We start from the raw sequence: 12,105 nt of genomic DNA on the forward strand, positions 1-12,105 counted from the left end.
CAATTTCAAAAGGCCAGACAAAAACTTTTCTTTTCTAAGCAGAAGATGTTTGAACATGGGGAAAAAGCAGGAAAATTCCATGCGTACTTGGTGCATAGTGATGACAGACCCCCGGTGGTGATTACACTGCGTGGCTCTGGTGGACAAGAAATCACAGACCCACCTACACTAACCTCCATGTTCAGAGATTTTTTGGCTGATCTTTATAGGACAACTACTCCCATTATAGCGACACCCTTATCCCTAAATTACTGGCATTGTATAACCACCTCTGAGTCACAAGAACTGCCTTCGTCCATGACAGAGGCAACAATAGTGCTCATCCCTAAGCCAGGGTACCCAGAATCTTACCGCCCCATATCCTTGCTACAGGTGGACATCAAAATACTAGCCAAAGTCTTGGCTATTGGGCTCAATCAGGTCATCCTCTTCTTGATCCACGTGGATCAAGCGGGCTTCATGCCGGGTAGGAACACCTCATTCAATCTTAGGAAGTTATCAACATGCAAGCCACACATGAAGAGTTGGGAATGCGGGTGGTGGTGACCCTAGATACGACAAAAGCTTTCGACTCTGTGGAGTGGAGATATCTCTGGAGATGCTTGGAGGGCTATGGCTTTGGTCCCAAATAGAATTCCCTGCCAATACTCTGCAATGCCCTGACAATAGTCGGTAATACTCTGCAATACCCAGCCATAGTCGGCCATGCTTGGCTGTACTCAGCCTCTGTATGTGACCAGGCTGTGGAAGTCTCACAGACGTGTTATCGCCGTACTCGGGAGACGTAGGAGAATCTATTTTGGGGTGTCATTTTTGGTATGTACATGCTATGTGTTAGAAATATTGTATAAATGGACAACTTTGTGTTAAAAAAAAAATGCATTTTAACCACTTCCCGCCCATCAGCCGTCATATGACGTCCTTGACTTTTGTGCAGGAATATTTGAATGATGCCTGTAGCTACAGGCATCATTCAGATATCGGCTTTTTCAGCCAGCGATTCCCTACACCATAAGAGCAATCATTGCGGCTGTTCAGCTGCTTGATCGTTCTTACAGGAGGCAATAGGGGACAGACCCCCCCCCCCCCCCCCCCCTCGCCGCCCTCTGGTGCTTCTACCGACTTGCCAATACGATCAAAGCCAGAATAGTTTTTTTTATTTTTTTTATTTCAGGCTTCCCAGCCTATAGGTGAGATGTGGGGTCTTATTGACCCCATATCTCACTGTGAAGAGGACCTGTCATGCCATATTTCTATTACAAGGGATGTTTACATTCCTTGTAATAGGAATAAAAGTGATCAAAAAAATTATTTTTGGGGACAAAAGTGTCAAACTAAAATAAAGTAAAATGAACCGTTAAAAAAAAAAAAAAAAAAAAATTTTTAAAGCGCCCCTGTCCCCATGTGCTCGCATGCAGAAGCGAACGCATACATAAGTCCCGCCCACATATGAAAACTGTTCAAACCACACATGTGAGCCATCACTGTGAACGTTAGAGTGAGAGCAATAATTCTGGCCCTAGACCTTCTCTGTAACTCAAAACGTATGTAACCAGTAAAAAAATTTAAAGCGACGCCTATGGGGGTTTTTAAGTAGCGACGTTTGGCGCCATTCCACGAGCGTGTGCAATTTTGAAGGGTGAAATGTTGGGTATCTATTTACTCTGCGTAACTTCATCTTTCACATTATGCAAAAACATTGGGCTAACTTTACTGTTTTTTTTTTTTTTTATTATTATTATTTATTTTTTTTTTTTAAAGCACAAAACCGTTCGAAAAATTGCTGCGCAAATACTGTGCGAGATACAAACGTGCAACGACCACCATTGTATTCTCTAGGGTCTTTGCTAAAAAAACATATATAATGTTTTGGGGTTCTATGTAATTTTCTATCAAATAAATGATGATTTTTACATGTAGGAGAGAAATGTCAGAATTGGCCTGGGTGCTCCAGAACACCTGATGGCGCTCCCTGCATGTTGGGCCTCTGTATGTGGCCACACTGTGTAAAAGTCTCACGCATGTGGTATCGTACTCAGGAGTAATAGCAGAATGTATTTTGGGGTGTAATTTGTGGTATGCATATGCTGTGTGTGAGAAATAAACTGATAATATGACAATTTTGTGAAGAAAAAAGGGGGAAAAAAAATCTTGATTTTGCAAAGAATTGTGGGAAAAAATTACAACTTCAAAAAACTCACCATGCCTCTTACTAAATACCTTGGAATGTCTTCTTTCCAAAAAGGGGTAATTTGGGGGGTATTTGTACTTTTCTGGCATGTTAGGGTCTCAAGACTTTCACAAAGACCAAATCATATCCACCAATTTGTACTTCTATTTACCAAAGATATGTAGTAGTATAAATTTTGGCCAAAATTTATGAAGAAAAATTGCTAATCTGCTAAATTTTATAACCGAAACAAAGAAATTCATTTTTTTACAGAATTTTCAGTCTTTTTTTCTTTTATAGCATAAAAAAAAACCAGCAGTGATTAAATACCACCAAAAGAAAGCTCTATTTGTGTGAAAAAAAGGACATTCAAAATGTGAGAGCACCGAAAGCTGAAAATTGGTCTGGTTATTAAGGGTGTTTAAGTGCCCAGTGGTCAAGTGGTTAAATTGCATGTGTCAATAAAATGGCCACAAAATTTTGTGTACACACATTTCCATGGGTTGCTCTTCACAGGTCGTCTGCTTGAAGTTGACCATAAATGATGTCTCTAGAATTATTGCTCTCACTCCAGTGACCTGTAACATGTAAAGCAGTTGACATTTTCAAATGTAGGTGCCCCTGATCGTGTGTTTGTTTATGGGAGGGGAAGTGCTTGGGTGTAATTAATTTTTATTTATTTTTTTACTAATATTGCAGGGAGCTGATAAGCCATTCACTTCTTTCCCAGCCACAGCAGCCAGGAAAAGTGACAACTGCAACCGCAATGCATGATTCCAGGTTGTTACTAGGAACCTGATGGCTGTACAGCTGCATCTTAATGTTGACAGCTTTTGAAGTGTGGGTGTGTGTAAAACCCCCATGTGCTGCCCTTGGTGACAGCAGCTAAAGGGTAAACTTCAGTTTAACCACCTCCTCTCCCCTATCCCCTCTCTCCTCTCTCCTCTCCCACAGGTGTTTGAGGACCTTTTTTAGCCACAGGTTTTTATTGCTTCTTAATTGACATCACTGGGCACAGATGACTTCATATTGAGAACAGCTTGGGTTATGCTGCCATAACCTAATTGTGAGTGGACATTGGCCAGAAAATGCTCAGCAATCCCATTTCAACTCTGCTATACCTCAGTCTTTAGTTCGAGTCCTTTAGGCGATGGGTGTGCCTACCTACATTTCTAAAGACTTCAACTTGTACTATTTAGTTCCCCCTGGTTCCTGGCCTGTTCCTAACACCCCTTATGGGATAGAGGGCTTCATCCCAATCAGTCGTTACAGCCAGTAGGCCAAGGAGTACAGTACCCAGACCCCACATGCAAAAGCAGTGTACTAGATTAACTCGCTGGTAATTTGATCTACAGATCCAGGGCAGTGATTCCCCCATAGTGGGAGTGGAGTCCCTAAAGGCCCTGCGGGGTGTAGCCACCGTGATGGGTGAACATTTGGGCTTGTTGACCTAGCTACATGGACCGGTGAGCACTTCTGGCTTGGGGGGGAATAGGTGGCAATCTTTCCCCCTGCTGTTTTGTTGGGCCTTGGGTCTGGTTTCTTGGGCAGAGCACTATTCCACAGAAGTGTTTAGAGTATTTAGGGACTTGAGAAGTTTTAACTGCCATTTTCAGTATTTTGTTTTCTTGCCCTGTGGGGTATAAAATGCTTATAGACCTTCAGCAAGCCAAACCTTATGCAGGCGGAGAGGTTGGGGGTGGGAGAAAAATGGAGTGATCTCCAAAATCCCCCTTTCAGGTAGGGTATAACAACTGCAATTGCTCCCCAAGTGGTTGGATTTGCTGTGAATCCCTGCCCTTATCTGGGATTTCTGCTATCTCAGGGGTACAATCGCCCACTTCCTTTGTGTAAAGGGAAAGTTTTTCTGGAATCACTTCTGGTTTGTGAGATCAGCTCTCATGGGTACACAGGCTTGGGGTGCAAACCTGGACACAGTCCTTCCCCCCCCCCCCCCCCCCCTCTCTCCTTTTGTAGAAGGATGGGATGATGGAGGCATCCCTATCTTGGATATGGATCCTAGAAGACATGGTGTGTGCTAACTTTGAATTTGACACGTCTCTATAATCCCTGGATATGTCACTGGATTTGGATCCTGGTGGCCACCAGAACATAAATCTTTCAATGCACCTCACTTGCACGAAGTAATGTATGCTTTAGAGCAGTGATTCTCAACCCTACTAGAGCCGTGGCCCCTTGATAAAATTTTCCTAAGTTGTGAGGACCCCTAACAGTCCCCTAACATGGACATTTAGCGCGCTCCCTGGGTCCCTTCCACTCAGTATTAAAACCCCTTATGGTACATTTTAAGATGTACCACTCTTTTGGGCAATGGGATGAGTGGCAGTGCTGGGGGGGGGGGGGGGGGGGGGAGTTCTGATCAGTGGTGGTTAAGACATTACGATTTTTGTTTTATCCCCTTTTCTTGGCAGTGGTCCTCATTGCTTTCTGCAAAACTGATGCTTCTCTGAGCAAGGAGGGGTTATGCCTGGATGGGTATTCCTGTTGTGTGTTTTTTTTTTTAGGCAGTGTCAGTCACATGAAGATGTAAGCATAACCCAAGCTGTCATATGAAGTGTGTCCTGTGTAATTGCATAGTAAGGTTGAATAAAGACACCAGTCCATCCAGTTCAACCTGAGTGAGTGTCTACAATTGTCCCTATCCCTGTACATTGCACACTCACATCGGTCCCTACCATCAAGGAGCCCACAATCCAAGGTCCCCATTCATATACTAGGGCCAATTTTGGACAGAAGCCAATTAACCTACCTGCATGTCTTTGGCGGGTATTGTCGTGGTTGGGATGCGACCCTTTTTACTGCTAGGCGAGACTACTAACCACTACACCACTGTGCCACCCAAATGTTGTTTGCCAATCTGTAATGCTAATTCAAGGAACATTAACTGATTGATTTTAATGTATTTTTTTATGATTGGTAAAGTGCTTTTGGTTTTGTTGGTAATTTATTATTATTATTATTATTATTATTATAATAAAAAATAATTATTTGTATTTTTAATTTTAATTTTTTCGATTTTATCTTTGCCAGGTTCTTTCTACTGGATGGCGGAATAGACGAGTAGCTTCAACCTCGATGAACAGAGAATCCTCCAGGTCTCATGCTGTCTTCACTGTCACAATTGAATCTATGGAAAAGGTTAATGAAATTGTTAACATAAGATCTTCACAACTTAACCTTGTGGATCTTGCGGGATCAGAAAGACAGAAAGACGCTCATACTGAAGGAGTGAGGCTTAAGGTGAGCTAAAATTTGATATTTTAATCCATGTGGAAAGCCAGTCCCTTTTTGTTTTTTTTCTTTTCTTCATGGAGGTATTGATATATAGTACTACTGGTCTTTTTAAGATGTCTGCGTTAAATTGTCGGATGCCGTGTGCTCACACGCTGACATGAGACTGAAGTAGAAGAATGATGTACAGAGTGTTTAAAGCGGGATTCCACCCTAAAGTGGAACCTCCGCTGATCGGATCCCTCCCCCCCTCCGGTGTCACAATTGACACCTTTCAGGGGGGAGGGGGGTGGAGATACCTGTCAAAGACAGGTATTTACACCCACTTCCGGGCATAGACTCCCGTGGGAGTCTACGCCATTTCCTGCCCTGCCGCGCTGTCTGCTGGGACACACACGGGTCCCAGTGACAGCGCGGAGATTTCCTATTGCGCGGCGCAACTCGCGCATGCGCAGTAGGGAACCGGGAAGTGAAGCCGATTCGCTTCACTTCCTGATTCCCTCACCTAGAATGGTGGCGGCAGCAGCCGAGCGATCGATCGGCCTCGGCTGCCGGCATCGCTGGAACCCGGGACAGGTGAGTGTCCATTTATTAAAAGTCAGCAGCTGTAGTATTTATAGCTGCTGGCTTTTAATATATTTTTTTTTTTTTTTTGGTGGAATCCCTCTTTAAGTGCTCCCTGGGTACATGCAAACGGGACAAGTCATAAAAGGTGACGACACTCTGTACACTCCATCATTCCTTGGCACAACTGCCTGTGGGGAAAACTGATTCATATACCTTTTTTTTTTTTTTTTTTTTTTTTTTTTTTTTTTTCTCCTCTCTTGGGGCAAATATCGCATAAGGAGGTGCACTGAGGCAGAAGTGTCCATTTTCTCCTCCTCATTTAGACAGCGTAGTAGATGATGGTTTTTTTTTTCTTTTTCTTTTTTTTTTTCTTTTTTTTTTTTTTATACCTGGGTAGGCAGATCTTCATGTGGATTCAGAGACCTTCATTCTCCATCAGGTCTGCTGAGAGCAGGCAGTGGGTGAACCTATAGCTTATAGATACCCTGCTGTTTGGGGTTACAGAATTCACCCACTGCCTGTTGTCCAGCACAGCGCAGACCTAATGGGTAACTAGTGTCTCATCTTCCCTATCCGGCTCTACCCACTTAGTCCATTGAGAATTACAAACCATCTACCACAGTGGAAGGCAGGGCATGTAGTTTATTCATTCACAAATCTTTCCCCACACAGTGCATTGATTTTAAATGTGACAGAGGCTGTGGGGGTGTGAGTGGTACATGAGTGGTACATACGTGAAGTGTGCATGTGGTTTGGTTTGTTTTGTTTTGTTTCTGTGAATAGAGGAGCGATGCATTGTCTCAAATAATACCTAGATCAAGGTTTGATCTAGGTCCGTGCCAGGGTTAGTGTTTTGGGTCAGGGTCAAAGGTTTTTTTGTTTTTTAAATATAGGTGTCGGTGTGTTTTTAGGAAGGATTAAAAAAAATCTAAATGATGTGCATCATACTTTTTTTTTTTTTTTTTTTTGGCTGTACTACAGGTACAAACTACTAACATGCGCTGCAATTGTCAGGAGCAGGAGAATTTTAATTTGGGTTGTTCTTTGGTGGAAGTTATGGTGATAGCATGAAAGATACAGTTACATAAAAAAAAAAAAAAAATACAATTTTGAGACAGTTTTTCCTTTGATAAAAATCAGGAGAGATCCATTACCATTCACCACCAAAAGAGAGCCCGATTTTTGCCCTGAAAAAAAAGATACATATGTGATATATACGGTTGTACTAACGCATGACAACATTTCAAAATTTGTGCTTAGACATTTGGATTTGTTTTATCCTTGGGGGCGAAGGTGTTAACACTTGTTTCCTAAAAGCTCCTGTACACATCCAGATGGGAATAAATTGCTCTCTCCCATCCCTTGAGCCTGATGGTAGCCTCCCTAAAGCAATCTCATTTGGCCAGTTTCACTCCAGACCTTTACAATGGAACATTCTGACGTTGTAAAATAGGGTCCCTGGACGGACCAATTTGTTTGCTGTTGAGGACCAGGTTGTCTTTGGCTTTGTGGCTCAAGAATTCAGTTCTTTGGAAAGAGTTTGTATTCCATTTTTTTGAAGGCTCACCACACTGGATTCCAGCCCATCAGGCTGAAGTGGAAACCTTGGCACCCTGTTGGTGAGGGGAACTTGGTCGCCTGAGGACTCTTATCTTCCAGCAACAACATGGAGCTTTGGACAATTTCTCCCTCCCCATTGCTAAACCATTCTGCTGGTCATCCGATCTGGTTTTGATTGCATGACGCCAGGTAGACTGGATCCTGTCCTGGGCAGAAGGTTGCTTTTCAGCCAATTCCACCATGTACATCCAAGGCCTAGACAGTAGGCAGGCAGAATTTCTCAGCAATATTGCTTGGACCTGGGGTGCCAGGGTCTGTGTCACAGGTGGGGTGCAGGAAACCTCTAATGGAAGCAGTAGATAATCTGGTGGCTGTAGATTCTCCCCCGAAACCCCCTTTTACTTGTCTGCTTCAGAGTTAAGATATGGGTGGGTGCAATCTGGTAATTCCAATTGCTCTGGACTGGCCTTATCTTCATGGTCACTGGCTGTAGCAGCACAGCTATTGAAGCTTAGTGTGGTATGTATGTACCGTATGTATAAAATATAATTTATTAAAGCGAGAGAGAGGCCGAGCATCTCTGAATCTGATTTCTATGATGATAAAAGCTAGGACACCTACTTCCCGCAAGATCTAGAGCTGGATGCAGAAGGTATACTTTCCTTGATGTGAGTTTTGGGAATTCATCCTAGTAGTTTCTCTGTGGGATGAGTCCTCTTCTGCAGCTGGGTCTGGATCAAAGATTGGCTCTCAGCACTTCAAGTTTCTGCCCGCTCTGTTTGACAGTTGCCCACTCATTCTTGGTTAAGACCGTTCATACAGGGAGTCTCGTATGTAACTCCCCTTGTTTGTTCCCAAGTGACTGTAGGCTCTAAAACTGTTCAGTCCGTGCTTTCAAAAGCTGTAGTTTGTACCCATTAGGCCTTCCTCTTTACTCGTGCACAAATTGATATTCCTTGTAACCATCACATCAAGTGTCTGAACTGGCAGTTCCTGCAAGGAACCCTTTCTGATTTTGCATTGGGACAAGATGCTTTTGAGGCCCAAGACTTTCTTTTTGTCTAGGATAGTTTCTGCCTAGCAGCATATTCGGCTCACAAAAGTTTCCCTTCATTGTTTTGGATGTAGTTTAGGCTGAGAGTCTCTCAGCCCCTGCTTTCAGACTGATTTCCCTTTTTTTCTCCAGTCATCTTCCAGGACGGCACACCTGAGAGATGACTGGTCCACCTGACAGGAAACACAATCAACAACGAATTTAAAAGTCCCCACCCTTCCCTCAGACCCTCAGTTCTTGATTGTGTTTCCCACAGGATGACAGCGAAACCAAGTTTCTTTCTAAAAAGTTTTTTCCTTGGGGTCTGGGACCCTGTGTTTTTTTCTCGTGAGGTTCTTTTTTCCTTTTAGGGACTTAAACAGACAGGGTCTGTGGTGCTCCCTTGTATACCCCCAAGAGAAATCTTGGGGGGGTATGCCTCACTCAAGGTCTCCTTAGGGAGCCTTGTATGAGCCTCGTGGGACAGGGGAGTTGTCCCAGTAGGCTATTCCCCTGTTGTATTGGCCTACCTGCACATTCGTTGGTGGAGTGGTGAGGTGATGCCTTTCCTTATGCGGACGCGGATGGCGTGCGTTCCAACGCCACAGCGCATGTCCGGAAGTCCAAGGGCGTCACTTCCGGGTATCGAGTTCCGGAAGTTGAGATGGCTGGACGCACCGATGTGCGTTCCAGCCTCAGTGCGCAGGACCGGAAGAGGCCGTGCGTCATTTCCGGGCGACGGACCTCCTTAAAGATGGCGCCGAGCGGCGCGGTTTTTCAAACAGAACGGGTGTGCTGTAATACACCCAGTCTCCTCGTCCTGCAAGACGCTTTCCTGGCACTTGGAAAAGACAACAAGGGGATGCTCGAGACCTGATCCAGCGATCCTGCAGGGCAGCAAATCGCCATGGAAGAGGAAGGTCCGTCTGAGCAGACAGTCGTTGAGCTCGCCACTGGGGGTGAGTGATCCAACTTTATTTAGGGGCAGGGTCTCGGGGTAGAGCTCCTGTGCCCCTTTTAGGACTTGTGTAGCTAAAATTGTCTATTTTTTGACTATTCCCAGGGACCGAAAGCTCTGCCCAGGGGTCAGCTGCTAGGTCTAAGGGGAAGGTTACTTCAAAGTCCAGGCGTTGTGGTTACTGTAACGCTAAGTTAGCACAAGACCACTCCAAGCCTTTCTGCGATCGATGTATCATCAAGCTCGCAGGCAGGGAGACCGCTCAGGTCGTGAAGGAATGTAGGGCCTTACAAGCAGAAATGTTGGCTACCCTTCAAACTTTTCAGTCCACCCTTGTGAAGGGTTTGCAGGAAGTACCGTCAGAGAGTGAGACTCCTCAGTTACAGGAAAATCTTTCCACATCTTATGCGGAAAGTTCCCAGGGCCAAGTCTCCCTATTATCTGAAGTGGAGGAAGGCCAAGTACCAGATTGTAGTTCTGGAGAGGAAGATTCAGACCAAGATAGCCAGGGGGAGGCTAAGCTTGGGGGATTTTTGTTCCCGAGTGAGGACATGGAGGGTTTATTAAAAGCCATTTACGCCTCAGAAGATATTCAGGTTCCCTCTGCTCAAGTCTCAGCTCAAGATAGAGTATATAGAGGTCTAGGAAGGTTACAGACCAGAACCTTTCCCATCCACCAGTCTCTGAAGGAGATAATCCTTAGAGAATGGAAGGAACCTGAACGCAAGCTTCTCAAACTGAAAGCTTGGAAAAGGAGGTGTCCCTTTAAAGATGAGGAGGAGGAAAAATTTTTTAAGGCTCCTCGCTTGGATGCAGCCTTAGCACAAGTATCTAAGAGGTCTGACTTATCCTTTGAGGATTCCGGAAATATCCAGGATCAGATGGATAGAAAGTCGGAAACTTTACTCAAAAGAGCCTGGGAGGCGAATGCGGCAGCAATGGCGCCTGCCCTAGCTTCCGCCTGTGTAGCCAGAAATGCTGACACCTGGCTGGGCAAATTAATGGATCATGTTTCCCGCAGTAAGGAGGCTAAAGAGATTGTAGACTCGCTGGAAGTAATCAGTCGAGCAGTAGCATATGTGGCAGATGCAGCTGTAGAAACTGTTAGGACCACAGCTAAAGCAGCAGCACTTTTGAACTCTTCCAGGAGAGCTCTATGGGTCAAGACTTGGGATGGGGATTTTACTTCCAAGTCTCGCCTATGCGGTATCCCCTTTGAGGGTTCCTTGCTGTTTGGTTCAGGCCTAGATCAGGTTTTGTCCCGATCTACGGAGAAGGGCAAGAAATTTCCTGTAAGGCCCAAGAAAGAAAGGGGTAAGAAATTTTTTCGAGGCCCCTATTCAAAGTCTCATCATAAGGGGAAAACTGAACCAAGGAGAAAATGGAACTTGGGGAAAGGAAAAGAAAAAAGTACAATTCTTTTCTCCAGCTCCGGAGCCTCTCAGAAAGAAGGCAAATGACGCCACCGTAAAGGTAGGCGCAAGACTCCGCGATTTCCTTCCACAGTGGGAAAGGATCACGCAGAGTCCATACATTCTAAACCTTTTAGAAGTGGGGTACAGACTAGAATTTCAGACCCATCCCCCACAGGAATTTCTGGTTACTTTTCCTCCCAGGGACCCAACCAAGGCAGAAGGGTTACTGAAAAATCTAACGGAGCTAGCAGAGCAAAGGGTTATTACTCCAGTACCAACCAATCAGCTTACCCAGGGTTTTTACTCACACGTATTTGTGGTTCCAAAACCCTCAGGAAAATTTCGGTTGATAATAAACTTGAGAAGACTCAACCGTTACCTGCTTCACAAGAAGTTCAGGATGGAGAGTATCTACTCAGTAAGAAAGCATCTGCAGAGAGGAGTCTTTATGGTCACCCTGGACCTAAAAGACGCTTATCTACACGTACCCATTGCTCCCGAACACCAGAAGTACCTACGCTTCGCAGTTTGTATACAGCAGAGGATACAACACTGGCAGTTCAGGGCTCTCCCCTTTGGGCTGGCGGCAAGTCCGAGGATATTCACAAAGGTGTTAGCCGAAGTAGTGGCATACCTACACCTGCAGGGGATAAGGTTAATACCCTACCTGGACGACTTGCTGATCTACAGTGTCGATCAGAGGCAAGCAGTAATAGACAGAGACATCGTGTTGGAAACTCTGGAGACCTTGGGCTGGATGGTCAGTCAGGAGAAGTCCTCACTGACTCCATCTCAGTCCAAGTTATACCTAGGCTACCTGTTAGACTCGCAGGCACAGAAGGTATTCTTACCAACAGAAAAGGTAACGAAGGTCCAGAATGCGGTTGTCGCCCTTCTCGAAAGAGGAGAAGCCTCTCTGAGATATATAATGAGATTGCTGGGCCTCATGACGGCCTGCATTCCGGCAGTAACCTGGGCACAACTCCATTCTCGGGAGCTTCAGTCTTTTCTACTTGCCTCATGGGGAGGAAAAAGAGAAACATTAGAGAACAGAGTGCCCATCACAGAGGAGGTATCTCGTTCTCTGCGGTGGTGGCTCGACCCACAGAATTTGTTGAATGGTCGCCCCTGGTCTCAGGTAAACCCTTTG

The 12,105-nt window shown here is 44.9% G+C and overlaps 1 protein-coding gene across 2 annotated transcripts in view; it reads left to right on the forward strand.

The window, feature by feature from the left end:
• The window catches only part of KIF15 (kinesin family member 15), a 162,934-nt gene that overhangs the window by 39,387 nt on the left and 111,442 nt on the right, over window positions 1-12,105 (forward strand). For both annotated transcript variants that reach the window (XM_077491569.1, XM_077491570.1), the window contains exon 8: window positions 5,222-5,431. In XM_077491569.1, the coding sequence (XP_077347695.1) occupies window positions 5,222-5,431 (210 nt within the window). The remainder of the gene's footprint in view (window positions 1-5,221; window positions 5,432-12,105) is intronic.

The sequence above is a fragment of the Lithobates pipiens genome, unplaced genomic scaffold (genome assembly GCF_037356315.1).
Source record: "Lithobates pipiens isolate NorthernLeopardFrog02 unplaced genomic scaffold, aLitPip1_a1.2 Scaffold_19, whole genome shotgun sequence".
In the NCBI taxonomy this organism is placed as follows: Eukaryota; Metazoa; Chordata; class Amphibia; order Anura; family Ranidae; genus Lithobates; species Lithobates pipiens.